The sequence below is a fragment of the Tympanuchus pallidicinctus genome, unplaced genomic scaffold (assembly GCF_026119805.1).
Source record: "Tympanuchus pallidicinctus isolate F22 unplaced genomic scaffold, pur_lepc_1.0 scaffold8, whole genome shotgun sequence".
Lineage (NCBI taxonomy): Eukaryota > Metazoa > Chordata > Aves > Galliformes > Phasianidae > Tympanuchus > Tympanuchus pallidicinctus.
Window position 1 is genome coordinate 52,071,426 of NW_026294802.1, and position 19,348 is coordinate 52,090,773.

A 19,348-nucleotide genomic window follows, 5' to 3' on the forward strand; every position below is an offset into this window, starting at 1 on the left:
GACAGCCTTCAAGATGACAGGCTGCTGGGCATGATTTTTCAAAAGCATAAAGGAAAAAGCAATCCACAAGAGATTTTTGAAGAGAAAAAATGTTGCAGAGGTAGGGTAGCCTGCAAGAAGGCCTGAGCTACACCCACAGCACCAACAGCTCTGATTCCCACCTTCTCCCGTTACACTGGGACTTCATGAACATGTACAGAACCACTCAGCATTCTCAGGCAACCCAATAAGGTCTCAGGTGCTGTGAATTTAGGCCTAAAGGTGGTACTGGGATCCTCTGTGATGAGACCTAGTTGGTCTGCAAGTAAAGGAAAGAAGAAAGCAGCAGAGCACTGTAACAACTAAGTTAAAAATACAGTCCCAGATGTGGCTGCTCTATGATGCTGATCATCTGCTGGAATCAGAAGATCGACTTTGTCATAATGGCAGAATTAATTAGAAACGAGATGAGAAATTGGAGACACCCTGAAAAAAGCTGTTGGCACGCTCACAGTTAATTGTTTTTTTATTTACTCTTTTCTACCTCATTTAAGAGCGGCGGTTTTCTAGGATGCATCCCTACTGAGAGAACTGCCTCCACCCCACACTGTGCAATTATACACAGCAAAATTCAGAGCAGAAAAAGAGGAAACTTTAAACAAAACAGAAATCTTCTTAATGAAGAGCAAAAAGGCAGTCCTACAAACTCCCAGACACAGCTCTATATGTAATATTTTCTATTTTCATTCCTTTCACACACTTCAGTGGATGCTCACTTCTTTCCCCTGCGTTCCGCGTTCATATCTCACATTGCTGCCAGGCAGGAAAAAAAACTTGGATGAAGTTGCTCTGAAGCCTGTGTGGGATGTTCCTGAAAATCCTCAGAGTTAGTAGTCACACGTAACAAACTGAAAAGTCCCATGTTTGGCACTCCAGCTTGCTCGCATACACATCCTGCTGCCCCCAAACCTCCCCACCAGGCTGACCTGCACAAATCCTCTCGAAATGCTTCTGCATCAGCTCACTGCCCTTTTACAGGTCATCCGTTTTCACAGCCTTCCAGCCATTCACTTTTCACTTTCAGAAGCTGTCGCTGTTACCCAGATCGCAGCTATTATCCATCATGCAAAACTGAAAGGCCAAATTTTGCAGGCTGGAACAGGACAGCAGCTCACATCATCCACATGTTGAATGCCAAACAAGCAGGGTCACTGCCTTCCCTCATCTCCCATATCTGGGAGAGCTGTGTACAGCCACTCTTAATGCATGCTTCTGAGTGAGCTCTCTGGGTGAGGTGCTGTGTTGGAATCTCTACTCACACAGCAGTATTAGCAGTGAATTGGCAGTCTGGCATCGAAACAGAACAATCCCCTATTTTGAGCTGCTGTTGTGTTGGCATAGAATTCCTCCTATAGGTTTTAGAGAGGTTGGAAGAGAAATCAGGACCTTCAGACAGTTGCTGCAGGATATCAAAAGGAATAACAGGAACAGTACACAAGTTAAGTCTCAAGAAATGCAGAAGCATAGCTCTGAGGACTCACAGATCATCATTTTTAACAGTGCTGAAACACTGAGGTAGGCAGCACAAAGAATGAACCATCACCAGGCTGGAGGATGCAGTTACACGTGGGAGCCAAAAGGATGCCCCACAGCTCTTTAAAGGATAAAGCACATTCTCTGCTGTACACGAGAAATGAGGGACCTTTTATTTTTCCCTCTAATGATCAAGACTCATAAGCATTTTCAAAATGTGAATGTTTTTGTTCACACAAACCACATTTTAAAGATCACGTTTTCCAGCCAACAGTTTTCCTTTGATGCCTGCTGAATGCAGGTAACTGAAGCCCATGTATGGAATATAACTTACACCTTTGGTTGCAGAGCTGCATCCCCATAGAACACCTGAAGGAACAAAAACCCAATGGCTCTGATAAAAAACAAACAAACAAACAATCGGAGAGTTCTGCTCTGAACCCAGGGAGCACAGGGCGCTGTGCTGGAGCTCAAGGCTCTCCCTGCTTTAATGGGCACAATGCAGCCTGCGCTGCCACAGAGAGCAGCTGCACGAAGCTCCTCTATGACACCGAAATGATACCTTTCCTCTGCAAGAAAAAGGCAACAATTTCCCTTCTAAGCCACCTTCTCCCATTAAACTGCAACCTCTTCTGTCGATACCCTGTTAAGACAGCACTTGGCTTTTTAATATTTTGCCTGTAGGATATATGCCAACTTGTCCTTGATGTGGAAGATTTTAATTCAAATCAATACGTGTACAAGGTCACTTTAAAATTCAATTAATATGAATGAAAAAATATGCCCCACAGTTCTGTGAGCTGAAAATGGAACAGCTGCGAGTTAAATACTTCTGCAGCCTCTGTTTTGGTCTGTGTAAAAACAACGGGCTTCTCACTCGCTTTTAACTCAAGTGCACTGAATTCAGGCAGTGAAGTTTTCTGTAATGCCCCTGCTTCCCAAATCAGCAGGCACCAGACGAAGGTAGGACAGGCAGCTGACTGAAATCTGCAATATTATGCAGCTTTTCTGACAAAAATATAGAAAATAAAAATCTTGAAATATCCCAGTTTTAAAAATATTTTGTCTATCGCTACGGTAACTCTCAAAGAGCAGATGACAGATGCTGTATGCCAAGTCTGGGGGAGGGGATATGGAATAATCAGTGAAAATGCTTCAGATAATTTCTTGTAAGGCTGCTAAAAACGTTCCCAGTTAGCACAGCTCACCAATTGGAGAAGAAAGAAATACCTTTCCAAATGAGTCAGTATCAGGGCCAAAACTAATCCGCAGAATGATAAGGATCAAAATCCATTTGCCATGCCAGAATTCTGCCTGGAAGAAATAGCTTGCAACACACCCCTTGATTTGGCCTTTTCATTGGAACGGATAGCAAATGAAAGGACCTTTTAGAAATGATTTAAAAAATGCATTAACAAACATTCTTTCTTCAGATTTATCTGAAAGTTTAATATTAGGAGAAAGTGTGCTGACAGCACTAAGCTCCAACACTTCACAGAACAATCCCAAAGCTCCAGATTTCCCCTCAGCATCCCAGGGAATTTGCTGCTGATCTGAGCTGCAGATGCTCTGCATTGCAGAGCTAAAAGAAAGACAACGTTATTTTCAGTTAACAGGGTACCTCCCTGCTAGTATAGAAAGGACCACGAGTTTGCATGAGGTTTTTAGTCACCTTTCAAAAGAACAAGGCAACATCAAAGCAGAGATGCAACCAAGCTGCACACATTTCCAGCAAAAGGCCAGGCACCTGCTCCTTCTGGAACTGCCAGCCAGAAGCCTTTCCTCCCACTCCTACATCTATCTTACTAATCACTAGAATGGCTGGAAATCCTATTTATATGTACTGGAAAAGAAGGTTTTGTATTCACTACATAAATCAAACTGCCCCCCCAGAACCTTCAGCTAGGTTTTTTTCCCTGTGTCTCATCTGCTGTATCAGTGCTGCACTTTCCCTCACATGCTCATTATTCTTTAATGATGCCTATTTGTAAATAGCAAGATAGGATGCAATTAAGCTATTAGAGTCTAAATAAACAACCATACTAATTAGTTCTTTACAAGGAATTTTTTCCTTTTTTTTTTTTTTCTTCCCCTCCTTATTTTAATGTAAGGGCTGGAATTTGACTTTCATTAATTGAATCTAATTGCAGTAGTGCACGATAAGAAGTTAACGCAGATAAAGGATTTAAATGATTTTGCCATATTAAGGATAAGCTGGTGATGCTCTCCTTTAGTACATGGCACTTCCTGCTAATTAAGCAAAGCATCACACAGTGCTGTTGTGCCAGCCACACATACGAACTGGTGATGCTGGACCAACACTGCCATGGGTAGCAAAATGGATTTTGTCTCTTTCTATTCTGAATTACAGCACAGCAGGAACTTCATAGAGTTGAAAATGGATCTGGACCTTGTATAAAATGAAACTTCTTCAAAAAACAGAAAAATTCTTCTAACCTCAGGTCACAATTTGCAATTCTTCAACTCCTTCCAAGAGTAAGGTGCCTTGAACAAGAATCAGTTAGAGACCTTTTTAATGGGCAAATAATTTCAGAATCCATTTTCCTTTGAGAAAACCATCATGATTTTATATAAAACACTGATAAACAATATTCAGACATAAGAAGTTGTTCAGATTCAGTGAACAGACGTCTTGCCTATTTGCCTTTAATACAGCCCACTTCCATACAATCAGACTGTTTAAAATGCTTGGAACAAGATTTGAAAGTTGAAACGCAAAATGTGTCTGATTTTACTGAGAATGAACAGAAACTGTGCAAAAATGCTTCATGTTTTTATAGGAGAGATCCACTACAATTCTAAGCATCTGTATAAATGCATAAAATGCCTTCAGCATCAGAAAGTTTGTAAGATAACATGAAAACAAGAAATGCCAATTTCTGAAATGAGCTTTGCTTTGGAAGAAACAACTTTTCCAATGGAGAGTTGGTTACACAGAGCACTATGCTTCAGAAACAGCTCCAAATACAGAAAGCTATTCATTATTTCTAAAAATATTCACCTGCTGTCTCTAACTTGGAGAGCAGTGACCTTACATAGCTTTATAAACACTGGGGAGACAAAGCTGCTTGAAGAGCAAGTGGCTCCTGGATGAAGATGAGCAGAAGTTGCTGTGTCTGCGCAGGGCTGGCCAGGTACATGGCCCTAAAGAAGTTCATATGGGACCAATACTTCCTGAGTTGTACAACATCCAAGGAATGAGTTGCAGGAATTAGAAGTTTCACACTGAAAAAGAGAGTCTTAACGCTGGTAAGAGAAACAAGGTATTTGAAACAGCCATACAATGGGTGCATCATTAGAAACAAGTAGAGACTATCTAGGAATACAACTAACTATTTAATACCATCAAAACTGCAGGTATTTTGCATTAATTAAAAATCAATTTGTGTTTCCTTAACACAAGATGAGGTTTCTCTCTTTACAGCTCCTGGCAGTTGACCAACAAAATCTCACAAAAATCTTAAGAAAGCCTCAGTTCCCTCTGCTGCTGCTGCTGCAAATTAATTTTGCATAACACTGTTATTAAAGCTGATACAATTCTATGTTTAGTCTTTTTTATGCATAGCACGATTAAAAGATTAATAGAAAAATCACCAGTGAAGATTGGGATTAAACAGCACCTTGAAATGGTAAACTGCTTTTAAAGTCGGTTGAGGATTTCACACAGCTCTGAAAGGCTTCAATTATTTATGTTTGGTCTGTGCAGCATAAATCCAGACTAATGAGGTACAATTGCTGTGTATAAATCTCCAACACAAAGATCTCCTTATTGTCTGAGGAAGCAGCACCCTCCAAGGAGCAGCAGGCAGAAACCTTTCAATGCACAGCATTTGTGCTCGCAGGAACACTTTCTTCACCCCCCCCCCCTCCTTAAAGTTCTCAGCTTATTGCAGAGCTGTACTGTGCTGAGGGAGAGCCCAGCATCACGCAGAGGTGACCAACCCTGCGACTCAGCCCAGCAGCTGTAATCACCTCTCTAGAAACATGCGGGATCTGAAAGCCCCACATCACAGCTAAGGACACGACGTGATTTCCACGTGAATATGAAGATGGGCACCAATCAGTTTGGGACTGACATTTTCTGAATTAGATCTCTTTTTCCCCAAGGATGACATTGCGGTCATTTCCAGTGATTCTGAAGTTTCAAAGAATCTCACAGCCCTGATCCTCCTTCCCCACCTCCTTCCAATAGTTTGCACATTCTTAACATACGTATCTGCTTATCAGTGCCTTTGATGACAAATGTGTGTGCTTCTGGAAAACTAAAGGACTGGATTTAAAGATATCTTAATATAACAATACCTCTATGGTAAAGATCTTCACAAATACGATGCAGACACTGCACAAATGAAACTGGTTGACATTATGGTTGGTTAATTATCTCTGGACAAACTGCATACGGTCGTGAAATATTTTTAAACAAAACAAGCATTATCTGAATCCTTTGGCATTATGGTAAATCACTGCTGTGGAAGAGCAGCTCCACATCTAACTTGGGATGAGTTCAGAGTGAGAAATGACACGTTCTGCAGAAACCCCCCTTCTTCTGGGGGAGGTGCTCTTCACACTGCCCATCCTGCAGCACCTTTCGCTGAATGATTTGTGGCTGAAAACAGCAAAAGCTTCTGCAGCAGTCGGGGCCAGATGGAAAGTGCCATATTGGCAACACCAACTGAGACAGATGGGAAAGAGGGAAAACCTGCCTAAAAGAAAAAATGATAAACCCATCACAAAATCACATGCAAAAACACTTTAAAAACAGCGGTTTTGATCTCTGATCCAAGGAAGATATGCAATCCATTGGTTCATTGCAGTGCTGTTGTCCTTGATTAGAGACCAACGTTATTTCGGAAGTTATTCTAAATGCAAATGAGGCTTCTTTTACAGTTACCATTTTCCCAGTGCACCTTGCTCCCAACCAGCTTTATCCAAGGTAACTCACACAATTTCCCAGTTGTGCCCAGTTCTTGAAAAGTATCACATGTTTTCTGACCTCAAAAAGCCATCAGAATAGGAAGGCAATTACTGGGTGCAGAGAGGGACTCCAAGAGGATGGAAATGGTTTCCAAGCAAGGAAGTAAAATGAGACTTTTTCTTTTCTACAGTGAAACAGTTAAACATAAAGTCAGCTGAACAGCAAATGCAAAAGCTTCTACAGAGCTTAGGACTGCACTGATGAATTCAGTTCTTTTATGGAATATGTTGTTCCACTTGGTGAATCCAACAATTGCAGATGAAATGATTTAATGCCAGTGGAAGCCAGCTGTATATTTTAACCTCTGACTCAATTAATCCCTGGCGAATTTTAGGCTACTTAAAGAAAGTTAATAGTAAGATGCTAAAGAATTGATAAATTAAAATGGAATGTAACCACAGCTACACTTAATATTGAGACATTTATAGTATTTTTGAAAAATACAGGCAAAATCTAAAAATATCAGAGTAGTCAATTGAACAAACACTAAAAAAACATAAATTCTTGATTCAAGAAAGCTGTTTTGACAAAATATCTGATTTCTAGATTTCTCTTACGATTTGCTTGGAAACAACAACTGCACTCACACATGCACTATAACCAAGCCTTTTGTAGCAGCTTATGTGAGGATGTGCCACGAACGATCTGAGATGGAAAAGACGGATTTGGTCCCACATTTTCACTTGGATATGGAATTTTCCACTTTCATTTAAAAGCTGTCAAAAGATTTGACTTCAGTCTTTTACTCTGCTGCAGGAGAATCAGCTTCCCAGTGCCATGCTGTAAGAGCTCAGCAGACCCTATTGCTGTGCTGCTGTCCTGGAGTCGAAACTTTATACAGACTCGTCTCCTTCTCTAAGCACAGCAGCTGCCTGTGAGAACTGATGTGAACAATAGGCTCTTCTGGAATGAAATCTTGCTTGGTCAGGCAGAAATAAGTCGAATGTATTGGACTTGTTTATCTATAATCCAGCCTTTACTGCTCATTTACTTCAAAGGCAAATTCTTGACTTCATCATAAAACAGAAATTCATTGGACCAAGAGCAATTTGAACAAATTTAGACAAATGAAAGCAATACAATTTCACTCCTCCTTACCCCTACTTCTTTTTCTTCTTCACCGTCATGACTGAGATACACTCATTGCCAAGACTGCTGAAAAACACAGCATCTGACCTCACGCTCACATTTCAACAATCTTATTTAACAACAAAAAGCATTTAAAGATGAAGTTCTTTTTATCATCTATTTGCCCAAAAGCAAAAGAGATCTTACACTGCTGGGTCAAACGAAGAGCAGCGTGTTTCTGGGAAAAAAATAATCCTTAATAGCCTGCCTTTTAGAAATAGCAATTAAGTCCCTTAAGAAATCCATCTGAAAGGACGAAACGACCCAACTCACCAGCAGCATTGCAGAGGTCCCATTGGGCCGGGAGAGTTGGATAGACATCTCAGGAAACATCCTGTCAATGCGATTGATCACGTCATCGACGTACCTGCCGAACAACACGACAGTCACACACACCTCCCTGTCACAGACTTGCAGATTATTACTTATTTTTAATGTCCAGAGGATTTCTTTGAATGACTTTAATTATCTTTGATACAGACAAGATAGCGAATATCTTGTACAGAATAAAAGTATGGGAATAAAAAGGAACGGACTGACCTTGAACACAGGCAAACCATGAGCTACACCCAAGTGGATGTTGCAAATACTAATTACTTCAAAACAGATATTGAAATATAAAAACACACAGCGTTTTCAAAAAGCAGAAGACGGGATACAAGCAAATATGGGTTGCTGTTTAAGAGAAAAGCATTTTTGCAGAGCATTTTTAAATACAGCCAGATATCCTTTATTAGGTAACACGAAAGTCTGCAAAGGTTTCCAACAGAACACAGGACACAATTTGTCAGGCAACCTCCTCGGGGATGTTTTGTCCATCAGAGCTGTGGGACACCCAGATCAACTGTCCTGCTTACTCACAGAGTGATAAAACCCAGCAAAACCTCTCCCACCCCAGAAAGCTGTGTCAAAACCTTAATCTGCACTTCTAATTGAGCAGAAAAGTTTCCCCATTCATTTGAATGACTCATTAACAGCCTGTTTGCTAATAAGCAGACAGAATATCCATAAACCAAGATTTCAGTGTGGTGAAGGAGGAGACTCTTATGAGTGCTTCAGGACGAGTAATCTACACATCAAACATCAACAGTACACACCTAATTTTAAACACTACCAAATCCCAAATCTCCTGTGTGTGAATGGAGATGTCTGAGATGCTGGTGAAAAGCAATTCTGTGTTTCTCCATTAGAATATGGCTAGGAACTATCTCACAACCTTGGACGTTTTAATGCAAATTATTGCAGTACTTAACTTTTCTGAGTTTGGGATGATAATTTAAAAACAAATAAATAGAAAGTTGCACATCATAAAACAAAAGACAAAGCCCACATGCATTAAGGAAGAAAAATTCAAGTAATTTGACATCACAGAAACAACACTGTGGACTCTGGAATTTATCTGCTTGTATCTCTCTGGAAAACCCCAATGGCTATGTACATTTATCCTTTAAAAAGATCCAGGTTGGTTGGAGGTGATTAATTCTTCAACTCTCTCTTAGACCCAATCATTTTTAAATGCAAAACTTGCCTTGACTGCATGCCTTCAAGCTATGCTCAAAGCCAACCACCATCACGTGCCACCTGAGCAGGAGAAACAGATCCTTCTTTTTCTCTCAGAAAAGATTGGTGTCAGGCAGAACAGGGAGCTCTGGGCTTCTCAACAGCACTGCCTTGGAATAAACCCACACGTAAAGCTATGCAATTAGGTCAAAAGTTGATATAAAAATAGAGATCTGAAGACATCTGCTCACGTTAACTCAAAATGAAGTTCTACCAAAAGCCGATTACTAAGACACTGGGGTTTAGAACTGGTTTTGTAATGCTCAAGAAAACCAATCCAAAAAAAACCAACCCAAGAAAAAAATAAACAAAGGAAATCCATGTTACTTTGGCAAGGCACAGCTATGGGGTCCATACCCACCAGTGGCCTTTTCCTTCCTTTCTCAATCAAGAGAATCCAGAGGAAATCCACAAGCCCTTTGCCTTTATTTAAAAGCAGACATCAGTGCTTCCTGAGGACGCATCAGACCAGAAGGGTTCTTTAAGGATTCACACCTAATCACTGAGTTAGCCTGACTACACGATGGCCTCAACTACAAAATGACATCCAACCTAATGCACGGCAAAGCTCCTCTAGGGCTATGCCCTTCAGAGAGGATGTCAGGTAAAACACCCTGCTAAGTATGGTTAGGTTGAGGTTGGACTTGATGATCTTGAAGGTCTTTTCCAAACTGAGCAATTCTATGATTCTGTGATCGGTGCAATAAGCGAGAAGCAGCACGGCAGTGTAGAAGGATAACTGGTGACAACTGCAGAGCAAACTGAAGAGCATACAATGAAGATGAGACACGGTGCATTCCCGAGGCTGTCTGCAAAGAAGGTCATAGAAAAAGCTGCTGTCTGGAACTTCTTTTGCAGAAATGAAATGCATTAATTTAGTGCCAAAGTAAGAGCAATCACAATTTACACATCTCTATCCAGCAAGTTACAGCTCAAAAATATGATGGCTCCTATTTATGCTACAGAACTTTTTACAGACTCTCAGAAATGTGTAGCACTTAAGAAGAGAAGTTTAATTTTACTTCTGCTATGAGCACTTCCAACGTATCACCACGTCTCAGTTCTCTCCTACTTACAAAAGACGCTGGTTGGAATGAGCATTCACAGACACAAGTAGTAACAGAGCAGGGAAAAGCACATGGAAATAGATTTGCTGAAACCTCAGGCATATCTTACGAAAAAAAAATACAGTGAACTCTCAGAATTACAGACAAGGTGAAATCAGATGGCAGTAAATTCCCCTCTCGCCCTAAAACAGCCGGGTTTCCTACGTTTGTTGCAACTTCTCCATCCCATTTTCCTTATCCTTCTCTCCCTCATGACACAGATTCATGTTTTTGACGGAGGTTTTAAAATTACTTTTGAACAGAAAATCTTTATTTTAAAAATGATAAATAGTACCAATCAGTGGCATGCAACTGAATGTGCAACTGAACCCTGTCCAGTAAGATGAGAGCTGACATCAGAGATTCTCCAAGGCTGTCAACGCTATAAATCGTTATTTCCATTTTAATGCAGTAGGGTACTTTCTTGTATAAACATGCTATATTAATACTGCAGAGGTCAAATGAACCAATCTACTCCAAGAACACCAGCAAAGACTGGAACAAATTCTGAATGTTATTCTCCAAATGAAAGCTTTCTTTGTTATGAACACGTACGGTAAAACAATGCTAGAATAAAGCAGCAGAGACATTCTTTGAAAACTTGGCAGCAGGCTCACATGTAAATCCTTTGGTCCATATTACAACAATGATATCTGGAAGCAACAGAAAAAACTTTTGAAGCTAGTTATAAGATACTGGTTATAACGGACTAATTAGCTAAGCAAGCCAGATGAGATGCTGCATGCCAACACATCAGGTTGACAACATAAAAATAATTCAGGAACTGTCTTCGCAGGCAGACACCTTTTGATTCACACCTAGGCCTCCCATAATATGAAAAACTAATTCATTGTAAAATGCCTTTAATTCCATACTGGACAGATGGCTTGGTTCTGTGATGTGACCTCTCTCTCTATATCTGCTTTTTTATTTTTTTAATTTTTACTGGATCAGATCCAGTGATCCAACGTTAGTGTGATGTTTAGCAGCTTAGACAAGATTTAAATAGCATTCATCCCACACAGTATTTCACTTTCATGCTGTTCATTTTTTCCACTCAATATTACTGTTTAAAAATTAGAAATATAGCAGTTTGTAACCAATTTTGGAGGAGATCTTTCAAAAGAAGAACATTTTGCTAAATGATTTCAGAGAGAGCCGGACAGGTGTCTGCAGTGCAATGGAGCTTCACCATTCCTGAATCGCTGAGTGGAAAACATTGTATGGGATGAAGAGCAGCTCTTGATTCTGTTCAGTCTGAGATTCGAGGTATTCTGGACAGCAAAAGGGGAAACTCTCCACACATTCCATCACTTACTAGCACTGGAAGTGCTTGTCAGTGCTTCCAAACTTTCAGGGAGGGCTTTTTGTTACCATTTAAATCAGAGCTAATAATTTCTTCTTATACATAAATGGCTTTCAGATAAATTGATTGGATATTATATTTTAAAACACAGTCACAGTTCTAGCGTGATTTATTAACCACAGAATTAAAGTTTTAATTTAATTCAGCCACCTGCTGAGCCAGTCTCCACAGGTAGCAAATTCAAGTTGATAGAAGGCTTTTGAGAAGCATCAATTAACAACAGCTATTAAAACAGTGACCTCTGTCAGCTTTTGTGAAATGATACTTCCTGCTTGGGTAGGCAACGAAGAGCATGAAAAGGAATTCAACAACTCTCACGCTGGGAAAGCAACATCATGCCTCAAGACATCTCATCAGGCAGCTGTCACAGCCCATGATATCTATAGACCAACCTGGAAATTTCTGCCTCTTTCCCCAGATTCCACAGTTGATATGTTGCTATTTCAGGCTCTTGTTCTTCCAACTAGAAATTCTAAAAATGCCCGTGTTTCCTGACACTAGCACTGCAGGCATTTGCCTGTTTTGACCACCTTCTCCCCCAGCTAAAAACTCCCTTGCCAGGCAACCCTGTCTTACAGCTGCACCACCGGCCTCTCACGGTCTAAACGAACTGCTTTAGTGGTTTCTTCTCTCTTCTCTCATCCAAAAACAAAGTTTCTGTTGGTGAGGACTCCAGCCAGGCTCCTCACTGTACTCACTATGCTTCCCTCTGTTCTTTCATCATCTGCACACAAATTCTCTCTTCTGCTTCTCCTTTAATGCCTCCAATTCCTGCTGTGAAATCTTTATTCATGACAGGTTGTAAAGGAAAAGCATTACGTTACTCAACTAAGAAACTTCTACTGTGAAGTGTACTGAAGGCAGAAGAGGCAACCCTGAAATTGGAGTTATGGTTCTTCAGCCTCAGGGTGGCAACATGTGGCTGGCACAAGGGGTGCTGGCATGGCAGCATCTTAGGAGAGTGACTCCACAAGGGGGGGATGCAGCAAGCCAGGAGGAGTGGATTGGAAAGAGCAAATCTGCTGAGATACCCTGGACAACAATTCACGCCCAACCCAGCCTCAGTATGGGGAAAATGAGACTGCATGCACCTGAAAGCACAAAAGCTGAGAGAAGGAAGCTCACCACTGATGTCAGCAAGTTAGCTTTTCAGCTAACTGGTATCATCTGTGCTAGAAATCTTATTCTAGTCACAAGGAATGACGTTTCAATACTGAGTGGATGCAAAAGATTAAATCACGCCATGTGCCCAAATAGTCCAAAAGTGTTTATATATAAATACAGGGCAGTCTGCTCCAAAAGCACATGCATGCAGAGCTGCATCCAACCCTTAACCATCTGCACTTCTCACTCAGGAAAGGCCAAACTAGTACAGCACTTAGAAATGAACACTGAGTAGTTTGGACAGTTCTGCTGAAACTAAGACAGTGTTGAAGGGTTGGACTCACAGAGCACTTCAAAACCTGAGGCTGTGATTCAACAGTTTCCAGTCTCCAGCACCAATAGTGACATAAGGCACTGACACATCCCGGCCCCCTCAACCGTGCTGTGCTAGGAGAACTGAATCAAAGAACCGATCTGGCTTCAAAAAGTAAGAAGTGCTTTCAAGGTGAACCAGATCCATGACCCAGCCCTGTGCCTGCACAATTCCTGTGGGGACCAAAGCTCCCAGGACAGGAATGCTGTACATCGGTGTCATTCTATTACAACAATAAAACATTGTTTTACTGCAAAATACGTTACTTGTACTGTCTTGTTCACTCAAACAATTCTGCATTATTCTGTGCCACTGAGAATCTGCTGATAAGGGATGAGGTGTAAGTACATAAGGAATTTCCTCAAAGGTAAGAAGTGACAGTGATGCTACAAATTCAGGCAAGTTCTCATGCTGAATACTTACAAAATGCAAACCTGCCCTGAATCAGCCTCTGAACAACCACATGTTGAAGTGAAATAAGAACACCTCTTTAATATGCTCTGAAAATACACGTTTTGTCAGAGCACTGTTTCATTTGGTTTTGAAGAGCAAAAAGACTTCTGTTAACAACATCAAATTCCAGTGTATCATCTTCAACAGTGCAACTTTAATAAGGAAAACCTCAAATCACAAACAGAGACCTTGCAGTCGAATTCCCATAGACATTTCACCATATGGTTGAAATAGCTTTCCTGATACTTCTGTAGAATGTTCTTCAAAATGCCTTAAATGCACAGTAGTAATCAAGAGTTGAACACGGATATTGCAATGTGTGAAGGCTGGTTAACAAAATCAGCATGCATCTGCTTTACAGTCATCACCAGAATCTTGTCTGGGCTTGTTACTAGGCCGCGTGCCTTATGAAAAACATCATTAACTCCTTTGTATGTACCTCAAGAGGAAAAACAGCCCTCCCTAACATCAGTAATAACAATTCCAGAAGCTATGGCTCACAGCACATAAGCATTGTTTATTTCTTCTTGTTTGAGAAAGTCGATGCTGCTTCACAGCCAGCACTAAATGCTAACAGCAGTAATTTTCTGGGGCCTGGATGAGAATCAGAACTATTACACGAACATTTATCCACAAAGACGGTTCTTGTAAGTTGTCAAGCAATTTGTGTCCCACCCATTAACTGAAATGTGCACATGCACACGCTAGTTTCCATACAGTAAAGCCATGCCAGAAGTCTTTGGGATTAACTTGGGCCAAGAGATCCAGCTGGCCTTCACCAAAAGCCGCACAAACTACACGCACCTCAACCCAAGGGGCTTCAGAGAGACAGGCAATGCCCACCCTCTCCTGCATCACATTAGTCCTGCTTCTAAAAATGACCATGGGCTGAGCTGGTTTTTGGCTCACCTGCCTTGCCAAGCTCCTAAAACAAATAAAAGGGGCTCCTTGCATATGGGAGGGCTTTCATTGTTAGGGCTGACTGCATGATGGGATCCTGATGCTACACATTATTCCATGCTGCCATTTCTTCTAAAGTTAGTATTTTATATTATTTTCAGCTCTGCTATTGAAGAATTATTTCAATAGCACAATCTTCTCAGTTTCTCAGTGTTTTGTATCTCCCTCAACAGAGGGGAAATGACAGTACTTACCTGCTTTTATGAAAAGCAACAGATAATGTGCAATACCTATTATGTATTCTATACCTATCACAACTAGTGAGATTTTACTTCTGAGCTCACTGATTGATGGAAAACATAGCACATTTTGCACAATTAGACCTTCCTATGCACTGCACTTGATCACATGGACAGCACTGCTGGAAGATCTCAAGGGTCACTAATGTGACACATATCAATCCCTGAATTTAACGAAGGCTACAAAATTGCAGAGGGTGGAAAGCAGGGAGCATTGAGGATATAATCCCTGAGGAAGGTCAAACAGTATCAGAGCAGGAGAGCAGAGCAGAGCACTCCTCAGGACAGCTTTTGTTTGTACTGGTTTCGTTACCAAAGCCCTGATGTCTTCTGCCTCAAAGCATCCCCTACTTCAATGAGATTCTGACGCACGCAGGCAGTACTCTGCAGTCTTAAAACTTTCTCTAAATTCAGAATGGCTCAGTACTCTGAAAACCTGTTTCAGTACATTTTCTCATCCTTACCATATGCTTCCTTCAGTTTTGGCTACAAAGAGATTCACGTTATGTGTCTGCCATGTCAGCACCCGATGCAGGCACGAGCACGTGTGTCAGGGCTGCAGTCACACTGAGCACCCATAGGCGCACTGCATGCTTACTGTTCTACCTTCTCCAACACTGTGCAACTTCCTGGAAGCTACTAATGTGAGGATACTCAACTTTTATGAAAGAGTTTTATTCGAGCACTACTACCTTAGAACCCCTACTGGCCTCCAGCTGTACTGGGGAAGCAGATTTCTACATCTGGTCACAGTGCTAACATCTAAGGATACTCAGATAAACAGAATGCCTGAAGGAGCATATCAGTCAAGAGAAAAAGCAAAGCAAAACAAAATCACAGACATGAAGACGTTAAAAATCAGGCTTCTGCAACTTCATCGTCCCCACAGTGACATCGCACTGCTCAATTCTACTTCAGAATTACACTGTTCCTTTGGGACAGGATTTTGGAGTACTCAACAGGAGTAGCAGGAAGCAAAGATTCAAGAAAAGACACATTTGTGTGCATACACACACCATGTACAGACACCTGTGTGCATATCTGTTCGTACTTAAATAAATAATAATTAAAAAGGATCAAGGCAACAAGAAAACTTTGGCAGGTGGGAGGTTCAAGCATGGAAAACCAGTTAGGTTTTCAAATGTCAAATTAAACATGAGAAGTCCTTAAACACGAGTTTAAAATAAAGTCTGGTGGCTCATAAACAGGCCTCCATTTTTCAGAGGGGGTGGTGATAAAGGTATGAAATATTGTACCAAACAATGGCTTGTGCAACCCAATGCAATCCATTTGTCATACAAACTTTTACTATGATCACCTATTTTCTAAGTTTTCTTGATTAACGCTGATTTTTCTCTTTGAGATTAGGCTGTGACCAAGTACTTCAGTATTTGAGCACTAGTACAGAAATGGAAAATCTCTCTTAAAACTCTGAGGTTTATCACACAATGCCTTCAAGGGCATCTTTCCACCCTTCTGGTACAAAAACTGCATTTAATAAGTACAGTTAGGTATTTATACATTCAGGAGTCTTCCATACAGACACTTGGTGGAGAGAAGCCCTGCAGAATCCTGTTTTCTAAAACCCACATCTTTCATCACCTTTACTCCAATGTGACCTTTTAACCAAGCAGGTTTCCTTACGTTGGGATTTTTACAGGGCTCACTGAAAGTCAGCAAGGAGAGGAACTAATTCCCTTAGGGACTCAGGGAAAGGAAATTCCCCTTAATTCCACCACCACTGGCAGAAGTGAACAACAGAGGCTGCTAAAGGGAATGGACTGCAGAAGCAGTAACCCCTGGGCTCACCAAATCCAGCCCAGACACCGCAGCAGAACAACTCTCCGCAATCACACTACGCCTTTTTGGCTACCTTCCCACTGCTGCGATCAGGTTCCTCCTCACGTGAAGTTATTTCCCGTCCCACACAAGGATCAGCAGGCAATCACAGAGACCAGAATGGCCTGACGGTCACGACGGCTTTCTTAATGCTGGAGCCCTTGGTCTGCCTGTGCTTCTCTGCTGTGCTCAACAGGCAAGGCAGGGATGAGGCTCAGCTGGGCCCGGAGCCAAGGCTGTGCTGTGGGACACAAGGCTTCTGTATCACTCTGCCTTACCTGCACAGCTTCCAGGAAAAGCAAACATACATCAGTGCTCACGCTGGACGTATCTGAAGGAAAATACCTCCTTTAGAACCACTGGGTTCTGTGCTAGCAAAGAGAGGTATTATTATTAGAAATTGCATTATTTAAAGAAAAAAAAAAAAAACAATCAAACCACACAACACAATTTTAAGTATACTAATAGAGAAAACGTCTTAAGTAAAAAAAAACAAAAACAAGGAATGACAATCTCTTTCAAAAAATACACGAGTACCAAATCTGCCTAGCTTTGCTGCTAGATACGCTTCTCCATGCTGAGTACGTATTAAAGAATATAGAGCTCAAAACACTACAAAAACTAAGTTTTGTTAAGGAATGTCAAGTTGGTTACCCAAAGGAAAGAAATTCCAAGTTGCTACATAGTTTTTAACAGCAAGCAGGCACTGATGAACAAAAGCACAGCCTCTGAGTGCCAGCAGCCCATACTAACAGGCTGCCCACTGCAGTGCAAGTGGGGAAGCAAAACCAGCCGGCCCCAACCACGCTGCTCCTCGCAGTGCTGCTGCAGCAGGGCCAATAAAGGGTTTCTTGCAGACTCTGAAGACAATATGAGCCCGATCAACCTTTTCTAATCAGCAGCCAAAGTGTCTCGCCTGTCTGTCAACACAGTGTCTCCCAGCAGGGAGTGGTTTATTATTCTAATAAGATGCTCCAGTGAAGAGAGGGTCAGCCGTGATCTCTACCAGAAGATTTAATTAGTCAGTGTAAAAATTCTAAAGACACTTCCAGCACACAGACAAACTGTTAAATATGGAGAGAAATGATAACGCATTTTAAAGCAAGGTTACTTTTGTTTTCTTTGTTTTAAACACAATTTATATTTTCCTTCTTTTTTGGCTCTCATTACACCGTTGCATTCTCCAACTTACAGATCCTGTAGTTATAAAACTTCCAGTCAAACCCACTGAGCAGAGAGCTCTATTCTTTAGGAAACAATCTAAAAGAGCATGAACAGAAACCAAACCCAGTCAAGAACCAGTTGGTTCATCACAGAGCAGAAGTTACATCAGTTTGATCCTAAAGGCATGAATAACATATACCAATAAATTACTGTAGTGTTTTAATTAAAAATGTGCTATATGAAGTAGTGAACAGGAATCAGTTCCATCAATACAGAGACTTGGAAACTTTATGAGCAGGCAGAACTTTCATTAAGAGTAAGCTTTTATCAAAGGGGCGAAAGCTGAAGCCAGTGATGAGGACCAGAGCTATTACAGATATTTCAATCATTTGGAAACTATTATCTCAAATTCATGCTGCTAGCACAATACAGGTTCACTGAGTAACATGACAGCAAATACCATGATTAATTAGCTAACACGGAGCTACTGAGAGTCAACCAGTCGAAGCCAATGTCCTGCAGAAGCAGTGATGTTTCTGAACATCAGTGAACTGGCAGATATCTCAAAATCCCTCTCCATTCATTCTCAATTTGCATTCACTACTCAGTGCACTGACATGTATTTCTGTGTTTGACTTGTGTTCCATCATTTAACTATTCTTCACTTACGTTCATGAAGTTTTCTGCGAATTCCAAGTACAAATGAAATGCAATTACAATAAACCAGACATTCTTAATGGCACTCCATGGGTATTTTTTTTAAGAGACAAAAGAATACAAAGCACTGATGGTACTGCATAACTGCTTGGCAAAATGCACAGTGAGAAACATCACACAGCACCTCTGAAAAGGAACCATGGGGATGGGAAAGCTGAAGAAGAAAGGTGAGCTGAAAACAAGTGGACTGTGGTTACACTTACATCCTCAGCTGCACTGCTCCAAGGTTTGCTGCTCTGCCTGCCTGCAACCCGTCCCATTAGTTTGTTTAGAAACTGCAGCTCGTAAGCACAAAATAAAGTCAGAAAATAAGGGCAGACAAAACAGCACTTATTCTGCTCTTTTCAAGGGCTTAAAAAAATCCCTAGAACATTAACTTTAGTTTAAATGTGTGTGCATATATGTATCAGTATCACAAGGCACTCAAGGACCACTTTTCCATCCCCACATGCCACACTGCATCAGTGCTCCATGACAGCTCTCAAGAGGCTCTAAGCTCAAACCAAGAACTGAAGTTTTCCCAGTATCCCATCCTTCACATTCTGGAGATGGAAATGAAATACTTCTTTAGGGTTTGAAGGCAAAGTCGACTACGTGTGCGGGTTTCGTGTTTGAGAGAAGACCTCACGGCTGAGGCTCACCCACCAAAGCACGCAGGAAGCACTGACTCCCATTCCTGCTTTCAGAAGGCTGGGCAGCATCACCTTTGAAATGTGAGTCAAAACCTCAGACCACACAGCCATCTCTGAAACCTGCTATGCCTTCTTCAGAAGCACGCTTTGATGGGGAACGTCACCCCCAGACAGGTGCTCAGTATCTGAAACATCAGAT

At 41.2% G+C, this 19,348-nt stretch overlaps 1 protein-coding gene across 2 annotated transcripts in view; it reads right to left on the reverse strand.

Annotated features, from left to right (window-relative positions):
- The window catches only part of MED27 (mediator complex subunit 27), an 80,608-nt gene that overhangs the window by 19,475 nt on the left and 41,785 nt on the right, over positions 1-19,348 (reverse strand). For both annotated transcript variants that reach the window (XM_052669359.1, XM_052669358.1), the window contains exon 4: positions 7,910-8,003. In XM_052669359.1, the coding sequence (XP_052525319.1) occupies positions 7,910-8,003 (94 nt within the window). The remainder of the gene's footprint in view (positions 1-7,909; positions 8,004-19,348) is intronic.